The sequence below is a fragment of the Physeter macrocephalus genome, chromosome 3, assembly GCF_002837175.3.
Source record: "Physeter macrocephalus isolate SW-GA chromosome 3, ASM283717v5, whole genome shotgun sequence".
NCBI lineage: Eukaryota > Metazoa > Chordata > Mammalia > Artiodactyla > Physeteridae > Physeter > Physeter macrocephalus.
In genome coordinates, this window is record NC_041216.1 from 1,694,470 (window position 1) to 1,709,996 (window position 15,527).

The window sequence follows — 15,527 nt, forward strand, 5'->3', positions numbered from 1 at the left end:
AACCTAGCTCCAGCCGTACGGTCAGGGACAGCACCGCCTCGGAGGGCCGGGGGAAGGAGTCGGAACCGGAACCGCGAAAGGATCCGCCCTGCCTCTCCAGGACTGGTTCCTGAAGGTTGCCCTTCCTTGCTATTGGCCATACTGGCTGCCACAAGGCAAGAAACCCGGGCAGGGCCGCCAGTAAGCTTTGGCCTCGGGCGTGGCCTGCTGGGAGTTGTAGTCCTATGGCAGACGGTAGCCGCAGAGAAGAAATTTGAGTTTAGAATTTAGTGGTGGAGACTGGATTCTCTCTGAGGTCGTCGGATTTCCTTCTGCGCTCTGGCGTTAAAAGCCCAACGTGCACGGCCACTGGTCTGGGAAGTTGTAGAATATGTAGAGCTAACCTACTTGACCTCCAAGGGGTTATGAATTCAGAGCTGCTTCTTTACTCTGAGTTGGCGACCCCTGATGGTCCTGTAGACCTCCCGCGAAGCCAGAGTCCCGCGCCTCACTGGAGGTTTATATTTTAAAGTCAAAGGATTGTGGAACTGGAAGGGAGTCTATTTATTTATATTGATGTATAGTTGATTTACAGTATTGTGTTAGTTTCAGGTGTACAGCATAGTGATTTGGGGTAGTTGTTTGCAGATTATATTCCATTATATAGGTTATTACAAGATATTGTGTATAATTCCCTGTATGATACAGTAAATCCCTGTTGCTTATCTATGTTTTGGATACTAGTTTGTATCTGTTAATCCCATACTCCTAATTTGTCCCTCCCCCTGGAAGGGAGTTCAAAGATCAACTAATCCAATACATTTGTCAGAGAAGCTAAAAGTTCTCTGTCCAAGGAACACCTCTGGTTTCCCAAAGCCCCTGCACAGGGTTTTTTCTGAGTGCTATTTAATTAAACCTGACTGTTGTTCATCAGTTCAAACACAACAAGACCACTAAGGCATATCCACGATTAGGATTTTTTTTTCAGGTTTAACTTTAAAAAAAGAAATCTAATCAAATATGTATGCTAAAATTCTACACGCCTCTCATATCTTCAAGGTATTTCAGTGCAAAGAGGAAACGGTATTGTCTTCAGAGCTAGATACACTAGATTTATGCTCCCAGTTCTACTACCTAGCCATTTAGAGGATTATTTCCTTATTGTAAGGATTAAATGAGTCAGGACTTCCCTGCTGGTCCGGTGGTCAAGACTCCACGCTTCAACTGCAGGAGGCATGGGTTCAATCCCTGGTCTGGCCTGCATGCAGTGCACTGCAGCCCCCAAAAAAAGAAGAAAAAGAAAAAGAGTTAACATATGTAATGCTTCTGCCTCCATAAATGTCAGTTCTCCTTCCTGCTGGTGAGTTTCCTTGGGTGCAGCCAATGTGAATAATGTGAATTTTAAGACTGGGATATTCACAAAAGTATGTTTGAAATTTAATATGGATGAGTGAAATGTAAATACCCCATACATGCTATCACTTTATAAACTGATATAAATGAAATACTGAGAAGGCAGATGCAGAAATAAAACTGTGGCTTTATTTTTAACTGTGGTTAAAGTTTGCATGGGTGGAATCAAGGCTGTTCAAAACCAATCCCATAATGTGCTCTTCTCTTACCAGCCCAAAGCCTTTCCCCACAACTTCTCATTCACAATGAAAATAAGAGCATGCCAAACAATGAATAACAAACTTTTATTTAAGGACTGTACAAAAGCAAACAAAAAATTCCATTCAGGAGCTGTGATAGTTAATTTTCCTGGGCCATAGGGTGCCCAGATGTTTGGTCAATCATTATTCTGAGTGTTTCTTTAGGGGTTTTTAGATGAGATTAACATTTAAAACGGCAGATTGAATAAAGCAAATTGCTCTCCCTAATGTGGGTGGGCCTGATCCAATCAGTTGAAGGACTAATGGAACCAAATAGCTGACCATCCCCCAAGTAAGAAAGAATTCTTCCTGCCTGACAGCCTTCAGACTGAGTCATCAACCTTTTTCCTACTTTAGACTCAAACTGAAATATTGGTTTTTCCTGGGTATTAAGCCTGTCAGCCTTTAAACTGGAATTACACCATGGGATCTCCTGGGTCTTGGGCCTTCAGACTTGGATGGGAACTAAACCATTGGCTCATCTGGGCCTCCAACTTGCTGACTAACCCTGCAGATCTTGGGACTTGCCAGCCTCCATAATTGTGTGAGCAAATTCCTTATAATAAATAAATATATATATTCTTCCTGCTGTGTGTGTGTGTGTGTGTGTGTCTGTATACACACATATAAAATATATATTCTGTTTCTCTGGAGAACCCTAATACAGGCACTAAGAGAACGTCTGACAGATAGAGCCACTTTCTGTTGGGCAGAACTGTGTACCCATCTGCAAACTGATAGCCAACATCACCACAAAGAGGTCAGATCACATATGTGGTGTGACTTGAGAGTGATTAGGGTTCTTTCTGAAACCCACACCAAAAAAGCAAGTTCATTATTTTATCCTCACACCTGGTCTACCAACTTCCTATGTGAGATCAATACTCTCTGATCTAAGAGGCTGTTTGATTCACAAATAGTCAAGTTTTCCAATATTATTGTCTTATAGAACAAAAGCTTCTACACTGGTGGTTAAAACTGCTACTTTTTCTAGCTGGGCCTCTGAATCCCAGAGGGGATTCAAAAAGGCCAGTGCAACAGATGGCCTAACCCACTGCTGCCTTTTCAAGGCCACACACAGCTGAGCTGCTCTGTTTGAAGCCATACCTCTCAGCTTCCTGACTTCGCTCCTGAGGTTTTTCAGGATTACGGCTACCACATTTAAAGTCCCCATACCTGGTTATCACCAAGTTAGCTTTGAAAACATGTACATTAGCACTGAATGTCACCAAACTATGCTGTAAACAGCATCAAGGAAATAGAAAAGGGTGGCCTTTTTTTTTTTTAATTCCTCTGGCCTTCTGCCCTATATTCCAGAAGAAAGAAGGAAGAGTGTGTGATCCAAAACATGTTTACTTTTAAAAAGCTGGCTATGGGGGCTAGAGGCCTGAACAGAGAAAAGGAGAAAAGCAGTTCTTGACAGGATAAGTAAGAAGTCAGTACTGGTCATCATAACTTCATGACTACAAGCCTGAGTGCAGGATGAGGCAGGATGAAGTGCTTTTAAACAGCCCCTCGAGTAAAGAGCCCCTGTATCTCAGTGACACACATTCAACACCACCACCTAAACCTAATCTGATTGTTCATTTGGTTTTCCTCCCGTTTTTTTTTTTTTTTTTTTGCTCACACCACACAGCTTGTGGGATCTTAGTTCACCAACCAGGGATTGAACCTGGGCCCTCAGAAGTGAAAGCACGGAGTCCTAACCACTGGACTACCAGGGAATTCCCATCATTTGGTTTTCAAGAATTCTTCCAGGGCAATGCAAACTTCAAGTCCCCAGAAGGAAGACATGGTTTAGAACTGAGCCCTGGGAGAAAGTTGGTACAAGAGAAACCACAAAGGGGCCTGGGTTGGGGGAAAGGAGGAGAGACAGTCCAGAATAAGGTGGTTAGGCCAAGAGACTGAAATGCAGGGCACTGGGCTGGAGGGTCCGGGGAGCAGGTGATGAAGCTCATCCCTAAAAAGAAGGAACCTTGAGCCCCTGAAGGGCTGGGCCAATGTCAGAGGGCCAGGACAGGATCATATCTGTGAGTGCGAGGCGCTCTGATGCCTGAGCGGGGAGCAGGAAAGGGTCCACCTGCAGGGCCACATCTCCGTTAGCAAGGCCGTTTTCTTCTGGCTTGGGGACAGTTGATTCTTCCGGTTTTTGGAGTTTAGAACAGATGATTAGAGGTGCCATGTTTTTCCCTCCATCATGAAGGCAAGGTTCAAAGAAAGGGCGAAGGGGGCCAGAGAAACTGTGGGTGAAAGTAAAGATGTGGGACTGGTTGGTCACGTTGTAGAAGGAAATGACTCCTGCTTCATAGTCCAGAAAAATCCCCACACACCGCGGGGGCTCTTTCAGGCGGAAGGAGGTCTGCGGGGATGTTAGGGCCTCGTACTCATTCCTGCGATTCTGTCGCAGGAGCCAGTGTCCATTGGCAGGCGAGGCGGTGACCTTCCCCTTCCTGCTCACTGACTCACTACACACCCCCAGGGCCCATTTGGTCTTGTCTGCCACAGACACCTCCCAGTAGTGACAGCCAGCTATGAAGTACTCAGAGCCCAGGACACTGACGACGAAGTCAAATCGCTGAGGGTTGTTGGGCACAGGCTGCCTTGTGTCTCCAAGCTTTACACACCTGCGGTCCTCAGACAGGATGAGTTTGGGATGCGCTGTGTCTGGGTCCAGGGTCACGGTCACTGCAGAGAGTCACAGAGAGGTGAGGTCTGAGACGGCTAGGTCTCAAGGGATCTTTGAGTAGCTTTGGAGGGAATAATCATATCCCTCGGTCTGCAACCACTGTCATCGGCCCATTTTAGTTTATGATGCCCTCACCGTCACAAGTCCTGGAACTAAAGAAAACTGTCTTCCAGTCTCCTAGATCTGCTGGTGGTCTACTAAGTAAAAGAGGAAACATTTCTCACCCATCTGTGAAGCTGCCTTAATCCTTAGGAAATACTGCCTTTGTCTTTGCTGGTCCAAAGGAATCTAATGCATGATGATAAACAGGCTTTGATGTTAGACCTTGTAGCTAGATAGCATGTTTTGAGTCCCAGCTCTGCCACAAGCTAGTTATGTGACCCTGGGCTTGTTATTCATCTCCAAACCTTAGTTTCTTCATCTGTAAATTGGGAATAATAGCAGCACTGAATAATATGCTGGAGAGCTGTTGTGCAAATTTGATGAGCTAATGCATGAGATAGTGCCTTGTTCACACAGTGAGTGTGTGACGCTCATTTTCTTAGCTAAAATTATTGCTTATAATTATCATTTTAACATGGTAATATAGAGATACTTCCCTGGTGGCGCAGTGGTTAAGAATCCGCCTGCCAGTGCAGGGGGCATGGTTCGATCACTGGTCCAGGAAGATCCCACATGCTGCGGAGCAGCTAAGCCTGTGTGCCACAACTACTGAGCCTGCGCTCTAGAACCCACAAGCCACAACTACTGAGCCTGTGTGCTACAACTACTGAGGTTGCATGCCACAACTACTGAAGCCTGTGTGCCCTAGAGCCCATGCTCCGCAACAAGAGAAGCCACCACAATGAGAAGCCCGCACACTGCAAAGAAGAGTAGCCCCTGCTTGCTGCAACTAGAGGAAGCCTGCACGCAGCAACAAAGACCCAATGCAGCCAAAAATAAATAAAATTAAAAATGTTAAAATAGAGAGATGGATTCTTCCTTAAAATTGTGGATTATGAGGGTCACAATGAGTCTCCCTCCTTCCCCAAGTACAGAAAACAGGCTCTTCTTGGAGAGTTAAATACATGAAATGTGTACTCGGTCAAAGTAGTGGGAATGAGTCAGACTGTGAGAGTGAAAAGTGTCTCTAAGTTCCCAGAATTCCAACCAAGGTGACCCGGTGTTTTCTCAAGTGGCCAACTCATGGATTATATTTTTCCTGCCTGAAGGAAGACCCTGTGAACGGAAGGGGGATGAGCAGCTTGCAAAATGGAGAAGGACTGCAGAGCAGTGAAAATAACAAGTCTCGTTCAAACAGCAGCAAAACATGCAAACTAGGAAACAATTGAAAAGAGATGTGCAAGTCTTTTTGAATAAAACTATGAAAACTTTTCGTAGTCTACATTGTTGGGGCATTTGCCCAACTCACTCCCTTCTCTGAGAATCACCACCCCCCAAGGAAACTGATTTTCAGAGAAAGAAGGACGTGGCAGATGCGTAGAAAGAAGAGACAGTAGCACTGGCTATCTATCTATCCAACAGCGGGAAAGGAAGGACTTGTCAACCTGAAAGCACAGAAAAGACTACACGGGAAAAGATGAATAGATTGTACTACAGAAAAATAGAACACTCATGCATCCACAAAAAAAAAAAAAAAAAAATATATATATATATATACAATGAGGAAATTAACATGCAAATGAAAAACTCAGAAAAATATTTTGTGAAAAATAGGACCAAGAGTTAATATAGAAAAAGTCCCCACAAATCGAAAAGTAGCCAGAATAGGACAGGCACAGACAAGCCAAAAAGATAAAATACAAATAACCAATGAACTTAAGAAAAATCTCAAAAATCATAGAAAACCCATAAGAAGAGTAAACCAAATATTTATCAGTATTCTAAAAGAAGGGAGACTTTCTGAATCAAAGATTTTTAAAATTTGATAAGCAGATAAACAGATTTGACTTAATTTTTTTTTTAAATTACAGTCTGCCTTCCAAAGGAACAGAGCAATGGGCTCTGAAATGTGGATCCATTAAACTGGTGTAACTTACCAAAGTGTAGCCGGGCCCTTCTCCAGCCTGAAAGACAGAAAAAGGGATTGTTAAAGTGATGGAGAAATGGAGACCTCCTGGTGCAGGTGGAGTGGGGGCAGGTAGAGTGGGGGGACAGGGAGAGTGCACCTCACCTGAGTTTGCTGCAGCTCTCTTTAACTCTACAAAAGAAGAAACAAGGGGAGTGAGCTTTCACTGGAAACATAGAATCAACAGGAGATAAGTTGGTATAGAAGTTATAAAAACAGGGGAACTTACTCAGTTCACGCCGGAGTTTCTCTAAAGAATAGCAATTTGACAAATCAGAATGAGGGCTTGTACATGCCTGTGATGCTCCAGTCCCATCCCAACTGCATTCCCAGAGCACATCCCCACTAGCAGTACCCTGAACTTTCCCCATGACAGTGTTTCCAACAGCAATGGCTCCCAGCCATGGTCCTGGGGTCCCCAGAGATACTGCAGAGGGTCAGCGAGTCCCTATGGGAGCCAAACCTGACTTGCAGATTGAATCAACAACACATCTCACACATGTAAGTGATGGCAACATAAACGTATGTAGATGTTGTGGGAGAAGAATAAAATATTAAGTTCATTTAAAACTATTACTAATTTCCATTAGATTTTCTTATGCATATTTTCTCAATGTAAAATCAAATAGACATATCACATGTCTGAGGATTTGGGGTTGTTGTTGTTATGAAGAGGTTCTCATACATGAACAGGTGGAAAAGCACTGTTCCACATATTCAGTTGAATGAGGATCCATCTACCTTGGATCCCACCGAAGGGAACGTCATGCCTGAGTGATAGAAGCGTCTCCCAGATGTCTTCACCTATGGAAGGTATCTCTCTTCTTGCTAAAACATTTCCCATTTAGAGACTACATAACACTTGTGCAGGAAAGAGGAGCACAGAATATTTGAGGAAAAAGAGGCCTTAGGGACCCAGGAAATTCCCAACCCTCATGCTTGAAGTATCCTTGCCCCCTCTCTTCTGCCCCAGGAGGTGAATCTGAGACTCTCATCATAAAGCAAAGATGTCAGCAGAAGGAGGTTTGTGGCACGGATGAGGAGCAGGACTTACTGAGGGCTTTATAGAGACGTCCTAAAAAAACAGAGAAAGAGGCACAAGTGAACAGATCCTGCCGCTTTATCCCCAGGGCCCAGGAAGTCTCATCACTCCACCCCCATGCCCCCCAGCCCCCAAACCCCACCCCCGGCGGAAAGAATGATGAAAATCCTATCAGCCCCCAGTACAGTCACATCCCCCTAAGGGCAGACTGGGGAATTCACCGGTGCTGGTGCCACTTTCCAGATGACCTGGACCACCCTGACTTTGGTTCCTCTTCCCTTCCTTTTGTCCGTCTGGTTTCATTTCCGCTGTTCATATGAGTGTTTCCAATATATTTGTAACCGAATGTCCATGAGTGTATGCCTTGCCGCCCTTTTATAACTGTTTATAATATCTATGGTGTAAAACTAACTGAAGGCCTACCATTGACTTACTGATGTGCGCTGTTATTCTCTACACTAACCTCCCCCCACCCCGCTGAAGTACTGTGGAGAAACACAAAGTTGGAGACCCCAGAAGGTCTGGGACATGTGCATATGCTTCTGTGATTTGGGGGAGTACTTGCAGCCTCTCTGGAAGGGTCACCTGCCCACATTTACCCTTAGCACTGGCCCCGCCACAGAGTTGAAATTATACATTTGAGTTCACTGCCAGGCCCTGTGCTAAGTGCTGGGCATATGTTAGGTGTTGGGCATTGGGGCAGTGAAGCTGAATATGATATGGCCCCTAACAAGATAACGGTTTATTTTTACCATTCCCACTAGCAACAGCCTCCATTTAGTGTGTCCTGTTTTTATGACGTAGGCCCTGAATCCGCTCAACAATATGAGGTGCATATAATTATTATTCCCATTTTACAGAGTGGTGGTCTGAGGCTCAGAGGGACATGGAAATTTATCCAGATTATCCAGCTGGTAAGTGGCCAAGAAGGCAGGATTCAAACCCAAGTCTGTCTGATTCCTAGTTGGAGGCCTTCCCCACTCCACCACACTGTTCCTTCCCTTCTAGGACACGACGGTCATTGTGTCCCTGAGGTGTGCACCCCCATGCTTTAACTAACCTGGAGCAGATGTGAGGGGGGAAGGGAGGAGATGCCGAAATCACTGCAGGTGGAGCCATTTCTGAGCCAGTGACTCGTCTTCCCACCTAGACTTTCAGAGGGCAGAGCCCCACCTGCTTTTTGGTACCTGGGGTGTCTGTCTTTTACCCTCAGTGGCCCAGAGCAAACATTCAATTAATGAAGGCAAAATGGCAATAAGGGAAAGGTTTCAGGCACTGTAGTAGGAGTTTTGTGGGGTTTTTTTTTTAAAGTTGTCTCTTTTAATCCTGAAAATAATCGGGTGAAGAGATCTATTATCCCCATTTTACAGATGAGGAAACCAAAGCTCAGAGCAGTAAAGCGACTTAACCCAGCCAGAACGTGGCAGATCTGAGCCAGGTGCTGCTGAGTCCAGAGCCTATGCCCCTCCCACTGTATCACACCACCTCTCTCAATGCAAAGATTGTATGGATCCTCCTATAATACCATTTTAATATATGTTGAAATAGTATATGGATCTTCTTTTTAGGTTATTGGTGGGAAAGCCAATGAAGGAACCTATGAATTTTGACCCCAGGCATCCCTTTGGCCACTGCTACCAACCCTATAACCCTTTGATATTAGAAAATAAATTCCAGTGGTATTAACAGAGAATATATGTGTGGGGTGTGTGTGCGTGTGCGTGTGCGTGTGTGTGTGTGTGTGTTTATACACATACACCACATATATATTTTATGTATAACAACCATCAGCATTTATGAAGGAGAAAAAATGTTATTTGTTCCCTACCCCTTATTCTATATATATAATTACCTTTTTCTTTTGCATGGTCTGAGAGAAGATTTTCTAGATGAAGGAAAGTAAAAGAAAATGAGATTCTGTGCCACTACCTTGAGGGTCCCTGCTTCCTATTGAATTTATGGGCTCTTGAACCTGTCGCCCTCTATCTCCACCTCCACCTCCCTGATCCAGGTCCTCATCTCTCTCATTTGGATGCCAGAAAGAGCGGCCCAAATTGCCCTCAAATTCTGTTTCGCTCCCTCTGGTCTCCTCTCAACAGAGCAGCCAGAGGGAGCTTTCTGGAAGCACAATTCTGGTCAGGATAGCCCATTCGCAGCTTCTCCACAGCTCCGAGGAGAAAGACGAAAACCCTTCATGGGATCGGCAAGGCCTCACATGTTGGTCCCCGCCTAACTCTGCAGCAGCACCTTCTGCCACCTTTCCCCTCACTTTTTTTTTTGGTTGCACCGGGTCTTTGTTGCTATGCGCGGGCTTTCTCTAGTTGCGGCAAGCTGGGGCTACTCTTCGTTGCGGTGCGCGGGCTTCTCATTGCAGTGATTTCTCTTGTGGAACACGGGCTCTAGGTGCATGGGCTTCAGTAGTTGTGGCACACAGGCTCAGTAGTTGCGGCTCGCGGGCTCTAGAGCACAGGCCCAGTAGTTGTGGCGCACGGGCTTAGTTGCTCCGCGGCATGTGGGATCGTCCCGGACCAGGGATCGAACCCGTGTCCCCTGCATTGGCAAGTGGGTTCTTAACCACTGCGCCGCCGGGGAAGCCCTCCCCTCACTTTTGCACCATGTTTCTTTCTCAAGCTGTTCTGCTGTGGCTGGTTTCCTATTCCCTCCTCCCCCATGCCTGTCCGTCTTCCAGATCAAACATCACTGGGAACATCATCTGGAAACTCCTCTGCCATCCCTGAAGTTTGGTTGGTTCCACCCAGTCACCGTCTGCCCAGCCTTCAGAACTTCCTTTTCTGGCTTTTGTACACATTTATTTGTGTAATTATTTAAGGCACGTATACCTCTCTGACTAGATGGAAGGTTCCAAGAGGGCAAAGACCATGTCCGCTTTCACTCACTGTTGTGTCCCCAGCATCTGGTATAGTCTGCACCACTTAGCAGAGCATGATCAATTATTTGTTGAATGACGAAACGGGTCCCCTACCTTAGACCTACACGACTCCCCCAGGATAAGATCAAGCCATGAGCTCAGAGACAAAATCACCAAACCTACCGGGAGGCAAGCTATTACAAGGAAGAGTCAGCAGAAACTGGGAACGACAGGTTTTGACACCACCACCACTGTCACCACCCAGCAGATACTGGGATCTTCAGTTCCAGAATTTAGATTAGTGGGCCCTGGGGACACAAAAATGAACAAAACGGAGAAACATACCTGCCCAGCCCAGGACACTCACCTACCTCCATAGCATGTTCATAGAGAAGCCTCTCTGGAAGGGAGAGAGAGAGAGATGTCAGCTCGGCTTAAGGAAGGGCCTTTTCTAACAGGCAGAGCTGTCCAAGGGACCACAAGCTGCCTGAGCGGCACTTTGCTCCTTGTCGCTGTGGGTGTGTGACCATCAGAAAGGATTAGAGGGTCTTCAAACCATCAGACAGGGAAAGGAGTGGTCAGTTATGTGACTTTCAAGGTCCTTGGCAACCCTGCGAGCCATGAAATGCTACCATATTAATGAGGGTTTTATCCAATGGATATGATTGGATTTCTTAATTAATTAGAAGACTGGCATCATGCCAGTCTTCTAATTAATTCACAGCTCTGCCCAGGAGCTTTCTGCACTTTCTTGGATCCTTTCTTCAATGTGGGTCCCCAGAACACAGCTCTACCAGTTTTCTCCCAGACAACCTATGGATAACTGTTAGGTCTATGTCTGCTTCCTCCCAGCCTTTTCCTAGAGAGGCTGCAGTACCAATTCCTGCCAGCCTGGGTTCCCTTACCACTTAGTTACCTTTTGACCTTCTTTGCTTCCAGATGATGTAAATGCCCACCACGATGATAATCCCCAGGACAGGCAGGATCACAGCAAGAGCCACTGCTGACGAGGAGAACCTCCCTGGAGATGGGGCTGAAACAGAAACCACCTGTGACGACCCTCTGAGAGCTTCTCCATGGCAAGGGCCCCACCTCGAATGGCAGGTGACTCAGGCATATCCCAGCTGCCTCCATCACCTTGAGAGAGACCTCCAGCCAAGTTGCTGAGGCTCTCTGCTTCTCTCAGCGACTCAAACCCCAGATGACCCAGGGATGACTTTAAAGTGAGATGTTTATCTCTCAGGATTGGTTTCAATGGTCCTGCCTGAAGACAATGAGTCAAACTCAGCATCTCAACCACAATCTCATCCTGCCCGAGACTTTGGAGAACTGGACGTGCTTCCTCAGGAACCGCTATAGTCTTCTCATGAGCACCCATCTGCTCCCCCTTCAAATCCTCACTCTGAGATAGAACAGCAGTCAGCAAACTCTTTGCCCTGAGCCCTATCAGCAGGGGCAAAACAATTTCTATGGTGTTACAGCAGCAAGCCGAACGTCTAGACAGGAGAGAAAGAAGGGCGGAAAGAACTAGAGAAGAAAATAACAGCAGAAGAGGCTCTATGACAAGTGGCGAAGAGCCTAAGCTGGATGTGAGTTCTCGCTCAGCGCTACGTGACCCCCGGAGAGAGACTGAGGCTCGCCAAGCCGGGCCTGCCCTCTGGAACATGCACCCAAGAAGAAATAAGACCTTGGGCTTGGCCTCCTTATTCTTGGAACCCCTTTGTCAGATGTCCGAGGCAGGGAAAGAGGTACAGAAACTCTCACCTGACACATGCAAAGGCAACTGGAGGAAGACAAGTGTGATGAAGCATCTGGAGAGCCAGGAGCCTGAGGAACTTGCCATCTTCATCCAAACTAGGAGGACAGACATAGGGAGACATCAGAAAGAGTTGGCGAGCTTGATGGGAGAAAGGGTACCACCCAGGAGGTAGGGCAGAGATGGAGGCTGCATTGGGTATACTCTGGAGTCACAGGCCAGGTATTGAATCCCAGCTCTGCTGCTTACCTCCATGTGGCCTGAGTCTCTGGGACTCAGTTTCTCCATCTTTGAAATGGGTATAATATCTGTGCCTCCTGGCAGAATCATTGTGAGGATTGAAGCAGGTAAGTGCTCAACACAGAGGCTGGCATCATGGTTAAGTCTATAAATGCCATGAGTGAGCACTGAAGGGTGACACTCTGAGTGTGATTTAGAAGGCACAGGGAGGAGTCTAGAAGAATGAGAACCTATACCCAGAACTAGCCAGGTAAACACGGGAGGACTGGCTTCTTTTTGCATTTAGTGTCCCAGGTCAGGCTTGGGAAGTGCCTATTGCAAGCCAATCGTGAACCCACAATGTAGCCTGGAGCTCTTCCCTGACAGCTTTTCACGTTTGACTCTTGAGAAACAAGAAACCAAGGCAGTGAAGTTCCTCCATTTCATTATGAAGGCACTAATCCTACAAGTTCAGGGTCTGGAGTTAGAAAGACCTGGGTTCAAGTCTTAGCTCCACCCGTGCACTAGTTCTGTGTCCCTGGGAAAGTTGACATCTGTGGGTCTTCAGTTCTTAATGTATAAATGGGGAACCTTCTTCACAGGCAAATGTGAGGGTTCAAGGACATGATGCATGTAGAGCACTTGCCATATATGCCTGTTGTTATTATTACTAAACTAAAAGAGGACGATATCCCTGGGAGGTGTGGGTCACTGTGTGCACTAACCACAGGGAGACGCTAAGGGATTCCCTCCTGTATGACTTTTTCCCCTCCTACTTGCTACTGTCTGAAATTCCTTGAGCAGGAAACAAATCTTTCATGCCACCCCTGGGGTTGAAGTTCAAATGCAAATACTCGAGGAAGAGAGAAACTCTCTCTTACATTCTCTCCAAGACTTCAAATCCTTTCCAAAGAAGAGGGTTTTGGGACTTCCCTGGCAGTCCAGTGGTTAGGACTTAGCACTTTCCTTGCAGAGGGGCTGGGTTCAATCCCTGGTCAGGGAACTAAGATCCCACGAGCCGCGTGGCACTGACAAAAAAAAAAAAAAAGAGGAGAGTTTTATGGAAGTCATAAGGCCAGATCTCTGCAGGTCTTGGAAGATGGCGAAGTGGGGCTTGGAGGAGGTGGGGCAGTCAAAGCAAGATGGGGAAACTGAAGATGGACTCAAGCTTTGAACACATTTCCAGTTCTGTTTTTCTCACAGCAAACAGCACACTGCTTTAGGGTTGTTTTCTTTGTTTGTTGTTTTAAAATCATGATGCATGCATATAACAACCCCTCTAATCCCCTGATGTTGCAAATGGCAACATAACGCTAGGACATTGTAAGGTTAGGAATACGGTTAGGATGGTTTTGTTGTTATTGTTTTTTGTTTGTTTGTTTGTTTGTTTTGCCTCTATCCCACCCACTTTCCTGCAGGTTACCAGCTACTCAGAAAGTGAACAAGCCAAGTTAGGTAAATGAGAAAGGCTCTCTACCTTATCAATTAAGGTTGAAGGTGGATGTAGGCAGGGCCCTGGATGCACTGGAATTACCCCAATCCCCAAACCCTCAATGAGAAAGTATTTTTGAAACACAACCTGGGTAGCCACGCCCAGAGTGATGTGGAGCGGCAAGCTGAACCAGGGCTGCCTGAAATTTAATAAGAGGAGACCCCCAGGGCCCCATCTTCCTAGATTCAGATAGTTCATTAAGTGATTAAGAGGATGGGCTCTAGAGTCAGCCTGGGTTCAAGCCCTGGTTCTGCCATCACCTCCCTGGTGTGACCTTGGACAGGCTAGTTTACTCCAAGTCTCCTCTCATTCACACATGAAGTGGAGTTAATAATAGTACCCACCTCGTAGATAGGGCTATAGTGAGCATTCATAGAAAACATGCGGTGCAATGGTCTGCACCAGTTACTGAGAATAAAAAAGCAGGGCTTCCCTGGTGGCGCAGTGGTTAAGAATCCACCTGCCAACGCAGGGGACACGAGTTCGAGCTGTGGGAACATCCCACATGCCGCAGAGCAACGAAGCCCGTGCACCACAACTACTGAGCCCGCACTCTAGAGCCTGCGAGCCACAACTACTGAGCCCACACGCCACAACTACTGAAGCACGCGCCTCTAGAGCCTGTGCTCTGCGACAAGAGAAGCCACTGCAATGAGAAGCCCACGCGCCCAAGGAAGAGTAGTCCTCCCCAACCCTGCTCGCTACCACTAGAGAAAGCCCGCGCGCAGCAACGAAGACCCAACACAGCCAAAAATTAAAAAAAAAAAAAAGTTGGAAATAAATGAGGAATAATTAAAAACTGACAATGTGGGTTGTTAAAATACAAATAAATGTAATATATATTTCTATTTTTTAAAAAAAGCAAATGGGGACTTGCCTGGTGGTCCAGTGGTTAGGATTCCGAGCTCCCAAGGCCAGGGGGCCAGGTTCAAGCCCTAGTCAGGGAACTAAGATCCCACATACCACAACTAAGCCCGCGCTCCGCAAGGAAACAGCCTAAATAAATAAATATTAAAAAACAAACAAACAAACAAACAAAAAAAACAAATGAAGTCCTTCCATCCAATTGTCACTCTGAGTAATGAGGGCAGCTGAGGTAGCTTCGGGAGGAGAGCTAGAAAGGATGACACCAGATACAGGACTTTGACTCTCCAGTCATTAGAGAAATGCAAATTAAGACCACAGTTCGATATGCTTTGTCTTCCTTCAAATTATCAAATATCCGGGGGGAAAATACCCAGAGTCAGTACACATGTGGGCAAACTGACTCCCTTGTCCATTGCTAAACAACTTTCACAAGGATAATTTAGCAATAAGTATCAAAAGGTTTACACGTAGGCAAAAGTTTTAATCCAGTAATTTCACCTCCAGAAAAGAATACTACAGAAATAAATAAGGATGTGCATAAGGATTTGATGGTGCAGATGCTCATCACAAAGTTATTTACGAAAAGAAAAAAATTGAAGACGACCTAAAAGTCCACTAAAATGGGAATGATTATTTATGGTACATTCTTTCAATGAAATACTATGCAGTATTCATAATCACATGATAGAACAATCTTTAATAGCACTGGGAAATTTTCACTGTATCCCAAACAATAAATTTTTAAAACGATGCATAGGGTGATACAATTTAGGCAGAATATGCTTAGAAAAAAGGCAAAAATAGGGTTTCCGTGGTGGCGCAGTGGTTGAGAGTCCGCCTGCCGATGCAGGGGACGCGGGTTCGTGCCCCGGTCCGGGAGGATCCCACATGCCGCGG

The 15,527-nt window shown here is 46.0% G+C and overlaps 2 protein-coding genes across 7 annotated transcripts in view; both read right to left on the minus strand.

Annotated features, from left to right (window-relative positions):
* Positions 1-3,363, minus strand: part of ZNF691 (zinc finger protein 691) — a 60,868-nt gene extending 57,505 nt beyond the window's left edge. For 2 of the 6 annotated variants that reach the window (XR_008616585.1, XR_008616587.1), the window contains exon 1: positions 4-3,363. The gene's annotated coding sequence lies outside the window, so the exon portion shown is untranslated. The remainder of the gene's footprint in view (positions 1-3) is intronic. The other 4 variants (XR_008616584.1, XR_003678488.2, XM_055082586.1 and 1 more) reach the window with 4 other exon arrangements.
* Positions 3,364-3,508: 145 nt separating this feature from the next.
* The window catches only part of ERMAP (erythroblast membrane associated protein (Scianna blood group)), a 33,213-nt gene continuing 21,194 nt past the window's right edge, over positions 3,509-15,527 (minus strand). The window contains exons 3-11 of the mRNA XM_007110055.3: positions 12,061-12,150; positions 11,213-11,329; positions 10,664-10,696; positions 9,280-9,312; positions 7,440-7,460; positions 6,615-6,635; positions 6,491-6,517; positions 6,357-6,383; positions 3,509-4,316 (exon numbers count right to left, since the gene is read on the minus strand). Coding sequence (XP_007110117.1) covers positions 3,592-4,316; positions 6,357-6,383; positions 6,491-6,517; positions 6,615-6,635; positions 7,440-7,460; positions 9,280-9,312; positions 10,664-10,696; positions 11,213-11,329; positions 12,061-12,150 — 1,094 coding nt within the window. The 3' untranslated portion in view covers positions 3,509-3,591. The remainder of the gene's footprint in view (positions 4,317-6,356; positions 6,384-6,490; positions 6,518-6,614; positions 6,636-7,439; positions 7,461-9,279; positions 9,313-10,663; positions 10,697-11,212; positions 11,330-12,060; positions 12,151-15,527) is intronic.